General features: G+C 47.2%; 1 protein-coding gene and 1 long non-coding RNA gene across 5 annotated transcripts in view; both read right to left on the bottom strand.

The window, feature by feature from the left end:
• Pecam1 (platelet and endothelial cell adhesion molecule 1) overlaps nucleotides 1–2,888 on the bottom strand; it is a 60,257-nt gene extending 57,369 nt beyond the window's left edge. For all 4 annotated transcript variants that reach the window (XM_076935597.1, XM_034507808.2, XM_034507807.2 and 1 more), the window contains exons 1-2: nucleotides 2,705–2,888; nucleotides 2,588–2,614 (exon numbers count right to left, since the gene is read on the bottom strand). In XM_076935597.1, the coding sequence (XP_076791712.1) occupies nucleotides 2,588–2,614; nucleotides 2,705–2,738 (61 nt within the window). In that variant the 5' untranslated portion in view covers nucleotides 2,739–2,888. The remainder of the gene's footprint in view (nucleotides 1–2,587; nucleotides 2,615–2,704) is intronic.
• Nucleotides 2,889–10,477: 7,589 nt separating this feature from the next.
• Nucleotides 10,478–19,134, bottom strand: part of LOC143442509 (uncharacterized) — a 29,230-nt gene continuing 20,573 nt past the window's right edge. The window contains exon 3 of the long non-coding RNA XR_013110746.1: nucleotides 10,478–11,586. This is a non-coding gene — a long non-coding RNA (uncharacterized LOC143442509). The remainder of the gene's footprint in view (nucleotides 11,587–19,134) is intronic.

Here is a 19,134-nt window from a genome sequence, read left to right as displayed (position 1 = left end):
TGTCTCACCAAATTCTTTCAAAGGGTCACTCAGTTCTTCATGGCTAAAAGCTACTAGCCACTATCCCACCTGGAAGGGACCTCAGCATGCTCCTTCTACCACTGAGATTGTCACCCTGCTCTGGCTGGAAGAAGCCCTCCCTCCCAAAACTACAACCCTCCATCCAACACCCCACCCCTTTGCTTTTGTTTCTTTTCTCTCTTTTTTTTCCTTTCTTTCTCTCTTTCTCTCTCTCTCTCTTCTTTCTTTCTTACTTTCTTTTTTTCTCTGAGATAGGATTTCTCTGTGCAACAGCCCTGGCTGTCCTGGAACCCGCTTTGTACACCAGGCTGACCTCAAACTCACAGAGATCCACCAGCCTCTGCCTCCCAAGTGCTGGGATTGAAGTCCTTCACCACCATGCCCAGCTCCATCCCCCTCTTCTCTTTACCCTTTCGTGTTTGGGAATATATTATCTAACAGTCTCAGGCCATGAGGAATTGAGTCAGACTGTACTGGGCAATAGCCCTAGCCTGACTAGTCAGCTCCATCTACAAAAACTAGGTGCCAGAGTATCAAAAAGAAACCACCCTGTTTCCAGTCTAACAAAAAAAAAAAAAAAAAAAAAAAAAAAAAAAAAAAAGCTCTAATTTCCTGGTAGCTATGAGCATGCGCGTGCCTCCCCCCATATATATATCCTACATATACACACACATTCCTATACATTCCTATACACGCATGTGCACACACACTCCTATATACACATATCCCTACACACACATATGTGCACATGCGTGCACACGCGCACACACACACACAGGTCCCCAGCCCCCCATCCTTCATCCCTGGGAAAGGCTGAGGCTCCTTCCAGTTCCAACAAAGCAGCTTCAGTCTGCTGCCTGCTTCTCTGCCTCATATTTCTTACAGCTGGTGTCTTGTAAAGGGGTGGGGTGGGGTGGGGGCAGAAGAGAGGGAAAGAAAGAGAGAGAGGGAGAGGGGGAATAGTGAGTCTCTTGAGAAGCAAGCCCTCTAGGGCTGGCAGGACAGAATCCAGACAATGCTGGGATATAGTTCAGTTGGCAGAGCACTGGCCTAGCATGCTTAAAGCCCTGGGTTTGGTCCCAGCACTGCATAAACCTGATGTGGTGTGTGCCTATAATCTCAGCCCTTGGGAGAGGAAAATCGGAGGACCAGAAAGTCATGTCATCCTGAACTGGTGGCACATAGCTGTGAACCCAGCACTAGGGAGGCCAAGGCAAAAGGAGTTTGAGTTCATAAGCAGGCCCGGCTACATAGTGGGTTCAAGACTACCTTAGGGTACCACATGAAACTCCTGTCCCAAACCAAGCTGAGCAAAGCCAAGCACAAGCCCCCAGACAGATGTCTTGGTTCCAGGTAGTGGAGGTCACAGTGCTGACAACCCCTGACTTTCTAGCCTCAGTCATGTCTTTCTAAGACTCACTGATTCCACCCTTAAGTGTGGATGACTTAAAGATAGATAATACACAGTCTGTCTCCAGGTGTTGCCAAGGGAGCCGGAAGCCTAAGGAAGCAGACACAGACTCACAGACCACAGTCCTCCCCACCCTGGGGCCACAGCTCCATCCCTGGCTCAACCCAGCCCTGTCATGTTCTCAAAAAAGCCTACAGCCCAGCATCCTTAGTCTTTACACACTGAAATAACTTTTGACTGACAAGAGTCTAACCTGTGGCCCTCTTCCTGACCCGACAGCCCCTGGGCTGGGCTGAGCCCCTTCCTTCAGAGTCTCCGACCAAGCAAGACAAATCCCCTTAATTTGAGAAATTCAGAGGTTCCGAGCCAGCTCTCAAGTGGATGATAGGCCTGACTTTAAAGACAGACAGAACCCTTCCCCATGGGCAAGCTCAGAACTCAGATGAGAATGGAGCTTCCCTGGTGGGTGGGAAAGGGGATCTTGGCCTTTCCTTTTATTTAATCTCTTAGGCAAGAGGAAGTCCTGATACCCATTTACTGTCTGTTCCTTCAGCCTCCATAGCCTGTCAAGTCAACCATGTCTCATTTGTAAATTAAAACAAGTGAAAGAAAAAAAGTTTTTTAGTTTTTATTTTTCTGGAGTTGGTTTTGCATTGTTTCAGACAGGGTCTCTCATGTAGCTCAGGCTTCCCTCAAACTTCCATGTAGCCGAAGCTGGACTTCACTACTGATCTTTTTGTGCCTCTCAAATCATGGGGTTACGGATACCAAACCAAGCGAATAAAGAGTTCGAAAGTGAACAATTAAAGACATAGTATGATGTAAAAAGAAATAGCTTATGACAGAAAGACCACAAACACATAAAGAATCACCAGGGTTTTAAAAACACATCTCTCCAATTCCAACAAACAGAAACCCACTAAGATCTGTTCTGCAATGCTAGTCTACAACATTGTTTCTAAACACACTCTTTGAACCTTGACTTAGAACAAGGTTTTGTTCTAAATGCCTATATACATATATGTACATAAAGACAGAATCCGCTTTAGATTTTTGTAAAATTGTTGTAAACACCAACCCTAAGCAGTCTAACATGAGTTAAGAATTTCAGAAAAGACACAAAGAATCAAGCCAGGTAAAAATACCAGGACTTACAGTTTTCCTGAGCCTGGAGGTTTGCATCTGGAAGAGAAAGAAAAAGAAAACCAATCTGTTGATTTCACTAATTCAAGTCCCATGAAAACGGAAGAGAGAAGTAGGTTAAAAACTCACAGAGCATCAGTGTGAACAGCAGAGCCAAGAGCATCTTGTCTGTGGACTGAGGCCCACCTCAGCTGAATCCTGAAAGACTCCGCAGACTGAGGCACACAGCTAGTTCTGCCTTCCGGCCATGCCTCAGGGGCAGAATTCTCTTCCCTGCCACAAACCAGAAGCCTGCTGTGTGAAAAGCAGAAACAACTCTGACAACCTCTCCAGGCGTGCGCAGAGACCAGCTCTGGTACTTGTCAGGTAATGGCGGCCATAGCTGGAAACCAAGAACAATGAGGTCTGGGCTGGCCTGATATCTCCTCAGGAAATGACTGGTCTTCCGGAGGGACCACTGAATCCAGTGGCTTTGTCTAGAATAGGAGAAAACAACAACAACCAAAAAAAAAAAAGCAAAAACCCAGAGGTGGCATTTGCCTCAAAGTTCTTAAACCTCTTCTGTCATCTGGGTTTGGGGACTTCTTCTCCTGACAGGGTGAGGGGGTTTTATTTTCCTCCCTTCGGCTTCCACCCAAAAGTGCTTTTGTGGGATACCAAGTAAGGCCTGTCTGCCTTTCCTGTGGGCTCCCTAAGGGGGCTGTGTCCATACAGTGTGAATCTGGGCCTCCAATCCTTCACTGGCCAGCTTCTCTGAGGAGCGCTGCTTCTCAGCATCTCTGAAGACTCAGTAGGAAGAGGGGTTTTTCTTAAGCCTTTGCAGTGGACCCTGATCACTTAAGTCACTAAAGGAGCCCCTTTGGAGATGTGTGTGTGTCTGTGTATGTGTGTGTGTGTGTGTGTGTGTGTGTGTGTGTGTGTGTGTGTGTGTGTATGTGTGTGTGTATGTGTATGTATGTGTGTGTGTGTGTGTACGTGTGTGTATGTGTGTATGTGCGTGTATGTGTGTGTATATATATATATAGTCCACACTAGACCACAGAGAGTTTTCTCTCCCTGCCCCCAATTCCTAACCTTTTTTTTTTTTAATTAAAAAAAAAAAACATTTATTTATTTGTGTATGTGGAAGTAGGGTAGAATGAATGCTTACCACTATAAGTTTGGGGGGGGGGGTCACAGGTCAACTTGTAGAAATTCTCTCCTACTATGTGAGTCCCAGATCAAACTTAAATCATCTGCCTTGGCAGCTGGCACCTTTATCCAGTAAACCATCCCATCCCCCTTTCAAATATTTATATATCTTCATGAGAGTGTGAATGTGTGTTTTGAGGGAGGGGTGTCTGTGTGCCGGTGTGCACTTGGAGACCAGAAGGAGCTGTCGAGTCCTCCAGAGCTATTGGGATCTGAACTCCAGTCCTCATGATGGCTCAGCTATCTCACTCTTAACTGCTGAGTCATCTCTCCAGTGCCCAGCTCACCACTCCTCCCTCCTCCTGACACCCTCCTCCCCTATTCTTCTTTAGTGGTCAGAGGGATGGAGCCCAGGGTTTCAGGAATGCCTGGCACATGCTCTACCGTTGAGCTACTCCCTCCCTTCATCCCCTTCTTCTTTATTCTGACTCTGGGGATTGCTGAATTGCAGGCTGCCTTTGAACACAACCCTCCCATTACAGACAAACAACCTCCATTACAGATGAGTGTAGCCTTGCCTCCTAGGGAATTTTCTAGACTATAAATTGGTTTCTTTCCCTTTGATGTTTGGAGTTGTAGCATTCTCTGGGAAAAGGCAGACCCTGGGCCTCCATTACCAGCCCTTGCTCACCCCTGTGGGCTTACCTATCTTGGAATCAGACCACTTCCTTCTCTGTCCTGAGCTTTGGTTGCTAATAGGTAAAGTTCCCAGAATGCATCACATGCCTTTCTCATTGCTCTTTGCCTTCCTCTCTTCTTTTCTGACTAAATAGTTACTCAGTTTCTTCTTACTCGTCAATTTCTCTAGAAATGTCCCCACACTTTGCCAGACTGCGCTGACTTCCTCCACATTCCTTCACCTCCCTAGACTTCTCCCTGTCAGACCCTTCCTACAGTGTGTAGCAATGGCCTGTTCTCCTCAGACAGACCAAGATCTCCCTGATGGCAGAGGAAGTGATTGGTTCTTGGTAGATCAAGAAGCATTAGTCAGGGAGCTAAAGAGATGGCTCAGTGGTTAGAGCATTTCTGCCTGTCCTGAGGACCAGAGCGGTCTTCCCAGCAACCACAGCAGATTGCTCATATGACCAGTGACTCAGGGGAGCCAGTGCCCCCTAGTGGCTACTGAGAATAACAACACACACACACACACACACACACACACACACACACACACACACACAAATAAAAAGCTGCATGCTGGCATGCATGGTGGCAGATGCACTTAATCAGGAGTCAGAGGCCAGGGGATATCTGAGTTAAAGGCCAGTCTGGTCTACAGAGCAAGTTCTAGGACAGCCAGGGCTACACGGAAAAGCTCTGTCTTGGGGGGAAAAGCATAATATTAAATAAAAAAGCATTAGTCAGAGACTAGGGCTGCAGTTCTGGTAGAGTGTTCGGCTACCATTGAGCATCAGGTAACTCAGGTGTGGTGGCACATGTCTGTAATCCTACTTGGGAGACTGACGCAAGAGGGTCAGAGGTTAAAGGTCATTCTTGGCTACATAGCGAGTTTAGGTGCAGACCGAGGTTCAGAGGACCCTGCTTCAAAATAAGCAAAACCACAACAGTCAGGTATAGTGCATATACCTTTAATTCCAGGATTCTGGGGGGTAGAGGCACACAGACCAATCTGTGAGTTCAAGGCCAGTCTGGAGCTCAGGCCAGGGCTACATCGTGAGACTATGTCCCAAAATAATACAAAAGCAAACAAATGGACCCCTTTAACATGTGGCCACATGTTAAAAGGAGTGTTACTTTGATATTTGTCCAGGCTAGTGATGGCAATTACTGTATTGTCAGAATTTGACTATTTCTGCCTTAATGGTGTCTGCCTGTCTATCTGTCTGTCTGTCTTCCTTCCCTCTCTCCCTTCTTTCTTTGCTTTAGGAACAGGATTTCATATTGCTTTGGCTGGCCTTGAACTTAGTATGTAGAGAACTCCTTGATCCCTGACCCTGCTTGCATACAGCACACAGCAATAGGTCCAGCCCTCCATTTTGTTTCTGAAGCACCATCCTTTTAGGGCTTTCAGGGGTCACCAAAGACACGTTTCAGTTGAGGATTAGTCTCTTGCCTCATGGCAGGAGCCACAAAGTGATGGTTTCCAGCTGGAAAACCATTCCTTGCTCTGACTGGTTTAAAAAGCTGTTAAAGAATCCTTCCTTTTTTCTTCCTTCTCTCTTGTTGTTTTCTCCTCTCTTTCATTCTGTTTGTTTTTGTTTTGTTTGTTTGTTTGTTTGTTTGTTTTTGAGACAGGGTTTCTCTGTGTAGTCCTAGCCATCCTGGAACTCACTCTGTAGACCAGGCTGGCCTCAAACTCACAGAGATCTGCCTGCCTCTGCCTCCTGAGTGCTGAGATTAAATCCTGTTCCATCCTGACAACCACCATGACCAGCTGCGGCCACATGTTAAAAGACGATAAATTGAAGAGGGCAGGGGGGGGGGGGTAAGAACCTTTGTTGCTCTTGCAGACAGGACCCTGGTTTGATCCCCAGCACCCACACGGTGGTTCACAACCAGGAGTTGACGCCCTCTCTGACCTCTGTGGTCACCAGACACACATACACACATGGGGGCAACACATTCATACACATTAAAAAATAAAAACATTTAAAAATAATAAGTTAAGGGTCAGAGAAATAGTCAGTAGAGGGGCTTTGTCCCCAAGCCTGATAACTCTCGAGTCTGAGTACATAATAGGAGAAAACGGATTCCCACAAGTGTCCCCTGATTTCCACACAAACGTGGTAATGTGCACGCCCCTTCCACAAAAAAAAAAACCTAAAAATTTTAAATTAGTAATTACTTTGTGTGTGTGTGTGTGTAGTCTTTTCCTACCTTCTTTCCCTCCCCTGTTCTTAGTGAAACCCTTGATGGGAAGACAGGCAGGGAAGGCTGCCTACACCTGTGTTGACTCCTTGGTAACGGATCAAGAGTCTGACCCCTACACTGCCAAGAATGTGCCCTGATGTGTCCACGAGACTGGACTAGATCCCATCAGTCCCTGTTCTCTCACGGGCTCTTCTTCTTCTTCTCCTTCTCCTCCTCCTCCTTCATCTCCTCCTCCTTCTTCTTCCTCTTCTTTCTCTTCTTCCTCTTCCTCCTCCTCTTTTTTCTCTTCCTCCTAATCCCCCCATTTTTCCTCTTTCTCCTCCTCTTTGTTTACCTCCTCTTTTTCTTCCTCTACCTTTTCTCTTTCTCTTCCTCCTCTTCTTCCTCTTCCTCCTCCCTCATTCACCTGAAGAAGTACACATGGTCATCTCTGTGTGTTGTGCTCCTGCCTACAAATGACACCAGCCCATGTCATGCCTAGAAAGCTGGGTGCTGGCCTAAATTTCTGGAGGCAGCCTTTCTGAGGAGCTGCAGTGGGCGGGCTGGGGGAAAGAGGAGGATGAGGCAGGTGGCAGACCCCTTATACAGACATCAGGCCAGGCAGACCTCCGTCCACTTGTAGACTGTGGTGACAGTAAACATGACTCAGAGCCATGTCCCTCAGCTTGTGTCCAAGGCTCTACTGAACCTTAGAATGTGGCTGTGGAGGACTAATCGCTACCCACAGGCACCAGACACAGCTCAGCCAGGGTTTATGCCTGCAAGAGTGTCTCATTTGAGGTTTAAGGATGAACTCACTCCTCACCTAGAATGAGGCTAACATGACCATCTACCCATTGTGTAGATGCGTCAGGAAGCTCTGATGAGAACTAGCATCCGTAAGCCACTAAACCGTCAGAGGACACTGTCATCAGTCAACTGGACACTGGAAACCATGGAAGGATTTCAAGAGCTGAAGTGGGGTATGACTCCATACAGCTCTTACACAATGTCTCAAAGAAGGCAGGGGAAACCCCCAGAGGTACTGGGGGATACAAATTGATACAAGTTTCAAAAAATTGATACAAGTTTTAAAAAACTGTGAGGCTTCCTCTATAGAAACTGCGGAGACTGAGAAAGAACAGGTGCCCTGTGACGTAGAGACAGAGGAGAGGTTATCTGACCTGGTTAAAAATGCCCAGAGGCAGGCATCTGCTTACCTCTGCGGTTGCACCCAGAGGGCTCAGACACAATGTCATTATCTACTGCAGATCCCTGAAGTCAGAGGGTCCAGGGGAGCAAAGTTTATCTTCAGAGGGTGGGTGTCCTTCTTCTTAAAGGCTTCTGGCCTCCTTTGTAAACGTTTCTTCTACAAGGTGTGTGTTTTAATTTTTCCTCTTATTTTTATAATAATAAATATTGGAACCAGGGACATTGTCACCTGGGAACTCTTCTTACTCTTTTTTTTTTTTTTTTTTTTTTTTTTTTTTTTTTTTTTGAGACAGGGTTTCTCTGTGTACTCTGTGTAGCCCTGGCTGTCCTGGAACTCACTCTGTAGACCAGGCTGGCCTTGAACTCAGAAATCCGCCTGCCTCTGCCTCCCAAGTGCTGGGATTAAAGGCGTGTGCCACCACTGCCTGGCTCCTCATTCCTATTTTATAAAAGCCAATTAATTTGAAACTCAACAGAAACTGAACATCCTGGGTTGATGTCAGCCCTCCTCAGGACCTCTCAGGGGTGAAGTCTGTCTCCAGAACACAGTTACCCAGAAATACCAGACCTTCCCAGGGCTGAAGTAATCTGTTTCCCAATATCATGTCTCTCTCAAATCAGACAGCACTGGGTGAGGCTGGAGACTTCGAGGGGCCAGGATGCTTCTCCATGACAGGCCTGGAGCCAGAGGTGTAGGGAGGAAGCCATGGGGCACAGAGTGGCTCTGGGCTGGGCCCTGGGAAAGAGACAAGTGGCTGCCCTGGCCTCCAGAGCTTTGTGGGAAGTTGGTTCATCAGTAGATCTTTCCATGCTGAGTCATAGCTTACAGATTGAGTTCCTGCTGGGAGGCCCAAAGAAGGGAGGTTCCTTCTCTAGCTCACCAGTGCTCGTGTGCACTTGCTCTCTCTCTTGCGCTCTCTCTCTCTCTCTCTCCCTTCACCTCTGCACTAGACAATGGCATCTGTTACAGGACATTGCCACTGCCACTCTTTGCCTGTCTGCTCAACTGGGTTGTATTTATTTCCACAGGTTCTCCTAGAGTCCTGGTTAACGACTACAGAGCATCCTCTGGTCCTCCCGCTGCACTTCCAGAGTGATGCCTGGCTCCTAGTGACATTTTTGACAACTGATTCTATCTCTCTGTTTTGTTCTCTTCTGGCTTTAAGTCATCCTCCAATCTAATCTCCACGCCGTCAGAACCCTCATTAATAAACCACTCAATGGAAGCATAAAGAGATCTCAGTGACACTCTACCAGAGACTTGTCCCAGGCTAAACTTAAACAAAATCCTTTTGTTCCCCAAGTTATCTAAAGACAATGCCTCTCGTACACCAGGCTGGCTTCAAACTCACTACGTAGAGGAAGATGATCTTAAAGGTCTGATCCTCCTGATGCCACAAGAGCTGAGATTACACAGGTCAAACACCAACCCAGTTTACAGGGGGTTTTGGCTGGGACGCTGTGTATGCTAGGGGTTTTGCGCATGCTTGGAGCTTCATTCGTGAGAGTTAGGATCAACTGGGCAACATCACCGGCTCCTTTGTCAAAACACTTTTGAAACAAAGTTCGGCTGTGGCATGGCTTCATTTTTCACACACTTCTCCAGAATAGGATTCCTCAGGAGGGTGTGCTACATTTTGTGTGTGTGTGTGTGTGTGTCTGTATGTCCGTGCATTGCATGTAGTGTATGCACACAGGTAGACCCATCTACACAGGCACATGTGGAGACCAGAGCTTGATTTGGTTATAGAAGGTGCAGACGGTGAGGAGAACTCATCCAAATTGGGCAAGGATGGGATCCGCATCACTCTGCCATGTTTATTTGAAACCTGCACATGTTCAAGAGAAGGCATTTAAACCGGGAGCCACATTCTAAGGAACTGACTGTAATCAGGACTTCAAGTAACTGCTATCTAAGAGCACGTTAATACTCCAATACTGACACCATTCATACTTTTGGTGGGGCATCTTGGGAAAGAACTCCCACACCTTAAAGAAACAGCATGGGTGCTCATTTCAGGGCCCTGGGATGTCTTTCTCCACCCTTATATTCTGAGACAGGGTCTCTCACTGTACCTGAAGCTTGCCACTTTGGCTACATTGTCTGGCTAGTGAACCCCCTGGGATTTGCCTGTCTCTGCTTCACAAGCCCTGGGGTTACAAACAGGTGACACTGTAGAACAACTCATTTATGTTTATCTCTGACTAGCTTACAAATGAAACTCAGACTATGGCTATTTTATTTGGCCTTGAATGGGGAGGGGGTCACTCCAATCTACTTTTCTAACTGCAGACCTGGCTGCCTCCCCAGTAGTGTTCCCCCAAATACTTACTGTTTCTCCTGGCCATGTGCTCATGGTACTTCTCCTCTCACAGTGCCTTCTCCTCATGGTCTCTCCTCTTCCCTTTGCTTCTCTACCCTCCCCCCAAACCAGCATTACAATATACAGCACTAGATCAGACCTTTAACAGGACATCCCACCAGCTTTTATCTAAGTTCTGAGGGTCTGAACTCAGATCCTGAAGCCAGAGGTTTGCCTTATGACGGGCAGTGGTGGCGCACGCCTTTAATCCCAGCACTTGGGAGGCAGAGGCAGGCGGATTTCTGAGTTCGAGGCCAGCCTGGTCTACAGAGTGAGTTCCAGGACAGCCAGGGCTACTCAGAGAAACCCTGTCTGGGGAGGGGGTACCTTGTGAGCCCAGAGTAGCTTCAAGCATTGCTCTTCCGCCCCCACTTTACTGAGAACCCTCGATTACAGTAAAACCACTTGGCCTTCGTCAACCCCATAAAAGCGGAGGTAAGACCCAGGTGCCTTAGAGTAGCCTTGGGCCTATATTGTAAAAAGTCCCATCCCAGGACTAATCCTCAGTTTATGAATTTGTTCTTTATTGCCCCCTGAACATCTGCTTGTGATTTTATGAATCAAAGAGAGACTTGCTTTCGAGTTTTCAGGTTTTTGAGTTTTCAGGTTTGTTGCTGTGAGCTCGGACCCTAACTTCGAACCCCAAACAGTTAGAAGCATTTTTTCCTGAGGTACGTAAAGTTGCTTTTGGTTTATTTTTGATTTTGGTAGTCCTTTCCTCGTTATTTGCATGCCCCATGACCCCAACATTTTGGTGTGTTGGTAGAGAAACATGCAGTTTGAGGGAAAGAGACCCCAAATCTCTGCCTGATCCTTAAGTTTTTCTATGGTTTTTGTTTCTGGTATCCGGATAAACTGGGGCTCAATGGACCACGGGTGGATGTGTTATTGATTTCAGGGCTGGAAAGGTTGAGGCGTCCCTCCGCCCTGCTTTTAGCCGATGCGTTGTTCATTTGAAACCCTTCGGGATTGGTTCAGTTGTGCCAACTCCTGGTGGACTGACACGCAACGCTCTTCCTTCTATGTCGGTTGGTTTTCAGTCTGGCACCTTCGTTTTCTTCTTGGTGTCTTGTCCACCGTTGGTCTTCCTCAGGAGTTTTAACCACTGAGCTGGCTCTGAATATGACGCAAGCCTCTTCACGCCCTCGGACCTGCCTGCAAGTTGTTCTTTCCTGTTTTTTAGGACATCAAGGATGCTGCAGCTGCTGCAGCTGTCATGGCGGATTGACTTAAAAACCTCTTGTTCCCTGGAATGGTGAGCTTTCTGAGCAGGCCGGCCTCCTGGGGTGTCCTTTGAACTCAGGCTCATCCTTAAGGCTCAAGATGTGTTCTTCAGCTATCCTGACCATCGGGACGAAGTCCTCTACACTGTGGGCTGGTGCTCTCTCCTGGTTACCCACATCTGCTCTTTGGGTAAAGCCTCTTGTTCTCCCTCTAGGAAACAGGACCACAATTCTCGTTCAACCAAAGGAATCAGGAAGGAAATCTAACTGATCACTGACTCACACGAACCTTTCACTCCTTCCGCTTCTCCTAAAGCCTTCTCTCCATCACCGAGCCACTTCACTTCCCCCTCTCCTCATCGTCCTCCTTATGACCCACGCCCACTTCACACCCGACACCCGATCTAGGAAGCCCAGAATTACGGCTTCTATTGCTTTTCCTCTTCTTGCTTCTGGGCTGCCGGATGCAAATGATAAGCCCGCCCCCGCCCCCGCCCCTTACTTTCCATTCGCTGCCTATATAACTGAAAGCTCCAAACCCCCTCCTTCATTGAGCAGACCCAAGCTCTCATTGCTGCTTGACATTGTTCTCTTTACCCACCAACCCACTTGGGATGATTGTCTACAGCTCCTCCAGGTTCTTTTCACTACTGAGAAGAGGGGCAGGATCTGGAGGGAATGTTGCAAACTAACTGGTCCTGGGGCGAGACGTTCACCCTAAGGATAATGAAGCCCTCATCAAGTTGGCCTTCCTCACCTCCCGGACCTCCTCAACTCCCCGACCGGAGGAAGGACGGGACTACCATACTGTTGAAGTAGGGAGCTGCTAAAGGTCTATCGCCAGGTTCTTATGGGGGTTGGGTGTCTCTGAGCAGCCGCTAGACAGCCCACAAATTTGTCTAAAGTGAGTCGGGTAATACAGGAGCAGACTGAGTCACTGGGCACATTCCTTGAGCATCTGATGGATGCTTGCTTCCCGTACACTCCGTTGGACACCTAAGCACCTGAAAATCAGATGGCAGTCAACATGGCTTCCCTCAGACAGCACCAGACATCAAAAACAAACTCCAGCACCTTGCTGGATTTGAAGGTAAAAAAATCTGAGTTAGCGGGTATAGCCACAAAGCTTTATAATAATAACAGAGAAAGAGCGGAGGATAAGCAAACCTGAGGTTTAGCCAAGGTGCTGCTAGCTACAGACAGAGGTAGGGGGTCCTCTGAATCCAGAGATCGCCAACTAACCCAATTGACCAATGGACAGAGAAATAGTGAATTCCTAGAGCAACCCCCTAGTCTGAAAACGGATCCTTGTGCCTACTGTAGAGAAATAGGCCATGGGAAAGGGGAATGTCCTCAGAACAAGAGAAAACACGGAGAATCTAAAAACCATCAAAAGGTCCTTGAGCTATCGAAATTGGATGGCTGAGAGGGACGGGGCTGGAAGCCCCTCCTCGAGCCTTGGCTAACCCTACAAGTGGATAAGAAATCGGTTGATCTCTTGGTGGATGTCAGAGCCCACCACTGGTGGTCCAAGGAGCCACCAGTACAGCCTTGTGTCCTTGGACCACCAGCCGAACTGTAGACTAAGGGACCAAGAAGGCACCTCACTCCTCAATGGCAGTCCCAGATTGCCCTTACCCCATTTTGGGGAGAGACTTGCTAAGCAAAATGAAAGCTTAGATCCACTTCACTGGGAAGGAGGTGATGATCTCCTCACAGCCCAAAGTCTGTGTTCTGAGAGCCTGGACTTAGAAGAAGAACAGAGGCTTTTTGCTCTAACACCGTCCCAAGAGGGAAAACTGGCCCCAGGAGATCTCCCTTGTTGACAGGACTGAGAGAGGCTATTCCAGATTTATGGGCATAGACTAACCCACCTGGGCTGGCTACCCAGCAGTGGGCTGGGGGAACATGGGATTCCAACCCAATGGCAGTCACCTTGGAATATTCCCCTGCTGCCTGTCAAAAAGCCAGGAACTGTTGACTATCAACCAGTACAGGACCTCAGAGAAGTTCATAAACAGGTTGAAGATATACACCCAACTGTTCCCAAACTTTATACTCTCTTGAGCTCCCTGGACCCCGGACTTTCAAGTGTACACAGTTTTGGACCTTAAAGATGTTTTCTTCAGCCTGGCCCTGGAAGCTAAAAGCCAGCCCATCTTTGCCTTTGAATAGCATGATTCAATCAGGACTTTAGTGGACAGCTCACCTGGACCTGATTGCCGCAGGGGTTCAAAAACTCCCCCATGAGGAAGCTGATGAAGCCCTCCATCAGGGCTTGAGAGAATACTCGGCCTCACAAAGCTTTCTCCAATACATAGATGATCTTTTGATCACCTCCAAAGATCATAACTCTTGTTTACAGGCAACTAGAGAGTTGCTCCAAGCCCCAGAGTACTTTGGATAGAAGATCGCAGACAAAAATGCCCAGATTTGTGTCCCAGAAGTTATTTATCTGGGGTACATCCTCTGAGAAGTAAGAGATGGTTATCTCCTGCTCGGAAGCAAAACATCTTGGGCGTTTCCTACTCCTACTCCTAAAAGTAGGGTGATAGTGTAGAGAATTCTTTGGGTCAACTGGCTTCTGCAAACTTTCGGTTCAAAGAGATGGCAAAAACGTCTTTATGAAGTGACCAGAGGTTTTGATGATTCATTCATATGATCTGGGGCTCAATGCAAAACCTTCCAAACTATCAAGGAGGCCCCAGCCCTGGTGCCACCAGATATTAACAAGCCCTCCAGTTGTTTGTGGACCAGGGTGGCTAAGAGAGTCTTGACAAAAATTAGGACCCTGCAAATGATCAGTAGCTTACTTGTCTAAAAGATTAGACCCTTAGCCTCCAGATGGCCCAGCTGCCTCTGCATTATTGAAGTTAATGCCCTTCTGGCCAAGGACACTGACAAGCTGGCTCTGGACAATCCCTGATTATCAACTCCTCATTCAGTGGAAGAGATACTTTAAAAAGTCTCCCTGACCGGTGGATGACCAATGCTAGACCTTCTCATTGCCAGGCTCTACTCCGTAGCCCCCATCTCATCAGGTTCTGCCCAAGTGCCGATCTCAACACGGCCACCCTGCTGCCCAACTCAGACCCAGAAATTCTACATGACTGCACAGAGGTTCTGCAGCAAGTGCATAGAACTGGCTGGACCTGACAGACACTCTCTAGCTGCAGCCAGATGAAGTCTACTTCACCGATGGCAGCAGCCTTGTGCAAGAAAGAAGCAGGTATGCAGGGGTGGCAGTAGTAACACGAACAGATATTGTTTGGGTGTTGATCTTACCATCCAGGACATTTGCCCCCTCCCAACCCCCCAAAAGCTGAACTGATAGTATTAAAAGTCTTCCAGTTGGGGGTGAGACAAAATTGTTTACATCTACACTGACAGCCAATATGTTTGAGCAACAGCCCATGTACATGGGCTGTTTATCAAGAAAGAGAACTCTTATATAACAGCTGAAGGAAAGGCTATCAAAAATAAACAAGAGAACTTAGACTTACTATCAGCTCTCTTGCTGCCAAAAAAGACTGGCTATCTTCCATTGCCCAGGGCCCCAAAAAGGGGACTCCTATGAAGTCCAAGGCAATAGAAAAGCAGACCATCCATCCCTACAGAGTCATGTTTGGTAGACGCTCCCCCACCCCATCTGGTTCCCAAATTCCTCTCAGAGATCATGGCTAGAATGCCCAAATATAAATTTCTTTTTTTTAATGTATTTTTATTGGATATTCTACTTATTTACATTTCAGATGTTATCCCCTTTCCCCATTCCCCCTTCCCCCAGAATATAAATTTCTTAAGTCCATCCAGGCACTCCAGACAGTTCAGGATGTCTTTCTGCTCCTTTGGCATGTCTACAAGATGCCACCTACCAAACTACACAGCCACAAACCGTGAGACCTTATCTGGGTCAAGAGACATCATAAAGAGACCCTTGGACAGGGCTGGAAAGGACCCCATAAGGTAAAGCTGACCATCCAACCACCATTAAGGTCAACAAAATCAAGACTTGGATTCTTCCTTCTCATATCAAGCCTGTTGCCAATGGAAGACCAGACATCAGATGGAGGTAGAGCCTCTTGGCATTCTGACAACCAGCTAAAGATAAGATTAAGGACTCTAACTTTTCTGGCTTACTCTTATCTAATTTCTGGGATGCCTGAGAGCCCTCTAATTCCTGCTAGCACCTTTATCTGGAGATTCTCGGACTATTGGACAGGACACCTAATATCTGAGATAATTCAAACATATCTAAGGGCCCCTCTGGTTTTAAAGACCAATTATGTCTATTATGGTCAACTCTGACATCATCATGGCTTATCCTAGCTAAGGCAACCCTTTTAAAGAAGGATGTAAAGCCCTCTCAACAGCTAAATATTTTTCACAGTGATTTCAAAGGAAATATTACTATGCTTGCCCCTTAGCTGCTAGTACCAACTGCAGTGACCAAAGCCAGTATTGGTGCCCATCCTAGGGATGTGAAACTTGGGACCCTGATTGGGGGATTAATAGAGACACCCCCCTCCCTCCCCAAAACAATTTCAACCTCTGTTAATGATTCCTGCACACAGCCCCAGACTTGTAACCCTATTACAATACTAGTTAAAGCATGGGGCTATCCACGAACTTATGGTGTCTGGGATGCAGGAAGAACCTGGGGATGCAGATTATAGAGGAGGGTATTGATGCCATTCACAATACAACGCTCCCAGGTAAAACTCCTGTCTTTCCTATAGGATCCTTACATGACCATCTGTTAGCCCACACCACTTATCCCTATATGCAACGGGTCCCAATGATAAGCAATGCTACTTCTCCAAGCCAAGCCAACACATGGTCCAGGCTACCTATTTTCTCCTTAATTCTACCAATGCTAACCTCACAGCTGATTGCTGGCTGCGTCTGAACCTTAAGCTACCTTTTTACGTAGGGTTGAGCCTCTTGGATGAGCCATCCTTTCAAAATGCTTGGATCAGTGCCCCTGGCTGATAGGACAACCTGCCCCTGAGAGACACCCCCCCTTACTCTGGGGGACATCCAGGGAAACACCACTTGCTTTCACTTCCATAACTACCTCTTAAATAAGACCCCGTCTTTGCTAACATGTAGAAGCCCTAATGTATATATAGTCCAGGAGTCCTCCCACTCCCACAGCTTAAGCAACCCCCACCAGTTAGCTGCCCCTCAGGGATCTTGGTTTGCTTGCACCACTGGACTATACCATTGCATATCTACTGGCCCTGAACTTTGTATCTTAGTATGGGTTATCCCACAGGTATACTATTATGAAAGTCCCTTGGGGAGAGAACATTTGGCAGCCTTCTTGGAGCTCTGCATCAAAGAGCAGCTCCTATCTTTGTCCCCATGCTGGTGGGTGTGGTCACAGCTGGCTCTACTGCCCAGGGAACAGCTGCTTTAATCACCAGCCAAGCCAATTACCATCGCTGAGGCAGTTGAAAAGGACCTCCTCCACCTTCTGGCAGTAACCTCACAACTGGAACAACAGGTAGACTCCAAAGCAGAAAAGGATCAGACTTACTGCTCCTAAAAGATGGAGGCAGGGGCTCTGTGCCGCCTTGGGTGAATCATGCTGTTTCTATGCCAGTCATTTCGGTGTTATCAAAAACACCCTACGAGAGCTGAGAACAAGCCTCACTGAGAGACAAGAAAGGCAGCAATCATACCTTTGGTTTGTTATACTTTTCAGTTGGTTCCCCCCACCTCCATTAACTATGCTGATATCAGTCATGGATCAAAGATAACGGTCATGGACCGTTACTGGTACTTTTGCTGCTGTTACTACTTTGATTCGCCTTATCAAGACAGAGCCTCGAGCACTAAGCTCGATGGTGCTCAGGTCCCTCTGTGCTAGCCCTAGAGGATGGTCAGAGTGGATCAAAGGTTTGATCGAGTTACAACTCAGGGGTGGGGGGTGAAGAACCCAGAATAACTCCAAGCATTACTCTGCCTCCCCCATTTTACTAAGAACCCCAAGCCTTCTTTTCACTTACAGTAAAACCACCTGGACTGCACTAACCCCATAAAAGTTGAGATAAGTCCTCTGCCTTAGGCCGAGCAGTGGTGGCGCACGCCTTTAATCCCAGCACTTGGGAGGCAGAGGCAGGCGGATTTCTGAGTTCGAGGCCAGCCTGGTGTACAGAGTGAGTTTCAGGATAGCCAGGACTACACAGAGAAACCCTGTCCCGAAAAACCAAAAAAAAAATAAAAAAATAAAAAAATAAAAAAATAAAAATAAAAAGTCCTTTGGGCCCATATTGTAAACAGGCACATCATATTGTACAAAGTCTCATTCCAGGACTAACCCTCTATAACTTTCTTCTTTATTGTCTCCTGAACATCTACTTGTGATTTTATGCTTCAAAGGGAGACTTGCTCCAACTTTTTCAGGGTCATGGCTGTGAGCTCCAAGCCTGATCTCAACCCTAACTGGTTAGCATTTTCCCTCAGTGAATAAAGCTGGTTTTGGTTTATTTCTGACTTTGGTGGTCTTTTCTCATTATTTGCATGCTCCCTGTGACCCCAACATTGTCCACTGAACTGTGTCCCAGCCTGAGTCTTGATGCTGAAGGCAGTAGGTGGAGGCTGCTCTTGTTACTATAGCAACCATGAAGCTATTAACAGCCAAACTAACTCCGGTTTTTGTCCTCTGCCTCCTCCTCTCTCTCTCTCTCTCTCTCTCTCTCTCTCTCTCTTCTGTCTCTTACAAAGGGAAATTTTTCCGGTTTTTGTCCTCTGCCTCCTCTCTCTCTCTCTCTCTCTCTCTCTCTCTCTCTCTCTCTCTCTCTTCTGTCTCTTACAAAGGGAAATTTGGTAAAAATAAGAGGAAGCCTCTCATTGGTTTATCTCAAGTTTAGAGAACAGTTTACCCTGCCAGGAACAGCTCGGGAGAAAATGGCTGTGGTTATCTAGAGGTCAGCCAGAGAGACTTGGGTACAAACAGTGACTGGCCGAAGGGACGGGCAGTCACTAGCTTATCACCTGGTTTTGATCCAGATGTTTAAGTTGGCTGCTGAGTGCATGCTAAATCTGCCGAGGACAAGCTGACAAACACCAATTATGCTCTCTAGCCACGCCCCCCGCAAGCCCTGTATGACAAGGCTGAGGAGGTAGTTCAGGGACAAGGCCCTTGCATGGAAGATACAAGGACCTAGGTTCCCTCCTGGGAGAGGAGAGAAAGGAGGGAGGGGAAAGCAAAAGAAAGGAGGAGAGGAAGAAAGGAAAGAAGGGAGGGAGGAAGAAAAAAAGAGAAAAGAAACTGAATCATTAGCCTAAACCTGGAGTCTCTTCAAGCTTCTGGCTTTGAACCCTTTGGCCTCAGGGGAGTAGGGCTACAGAAGGCTGAAGGGTTTTCCTTCCCAACAAATAGGCCCCAGCAGCTGCTTGTGCATAGGGACTAAGTCCCAAATCTGCAACTTTTACTTAAGATAGGGGTAGGAGGCTCAGAAGTTGAGGGCCACCCTCTGCTAAGTGGCACTTGAGGCCGCCTAACTTACAGGAGACCCTATCTCAATACACACCACACACCTAACAGTGGCTAGTGTCTTGCTAATGGCCCAGGAAAAGCTGGAAGGCATTTCTAAAACCTGGATGGCTAGACTGTAATAAGGACTAGAGAAAAGAAGAAAGAATTCAAGAGGTCAAGGCACAGAGTAACAGTCAGCTTTTTATGCTGCCCTTTACAAATGTAGCCCTGTTTCTGCAAACAGCTCCGAGAATATTTTTAAAAGATTTATTG

Source organism: Arvicanthis niloticus, chromosome 6 (genome assembly GCF_011762505.2).
Source record: "Arvicanthis niloticus isolate mArvNil1 chromosome 6, mArvNil1.pat.X, whole genome shotgun sequence".
In the NCBI taxonomy this organism is placed as follows: Eukaryota; Metazoa; Chordata; class Mammalia; order Rodentia; family Muridae; genus Arvicanthis; species Arvicanthis niloticus.
Note: the sequence above shows the minus strand (reverse complement) of the source record. Positions and strands in the feature narration are given on the sequence as shown.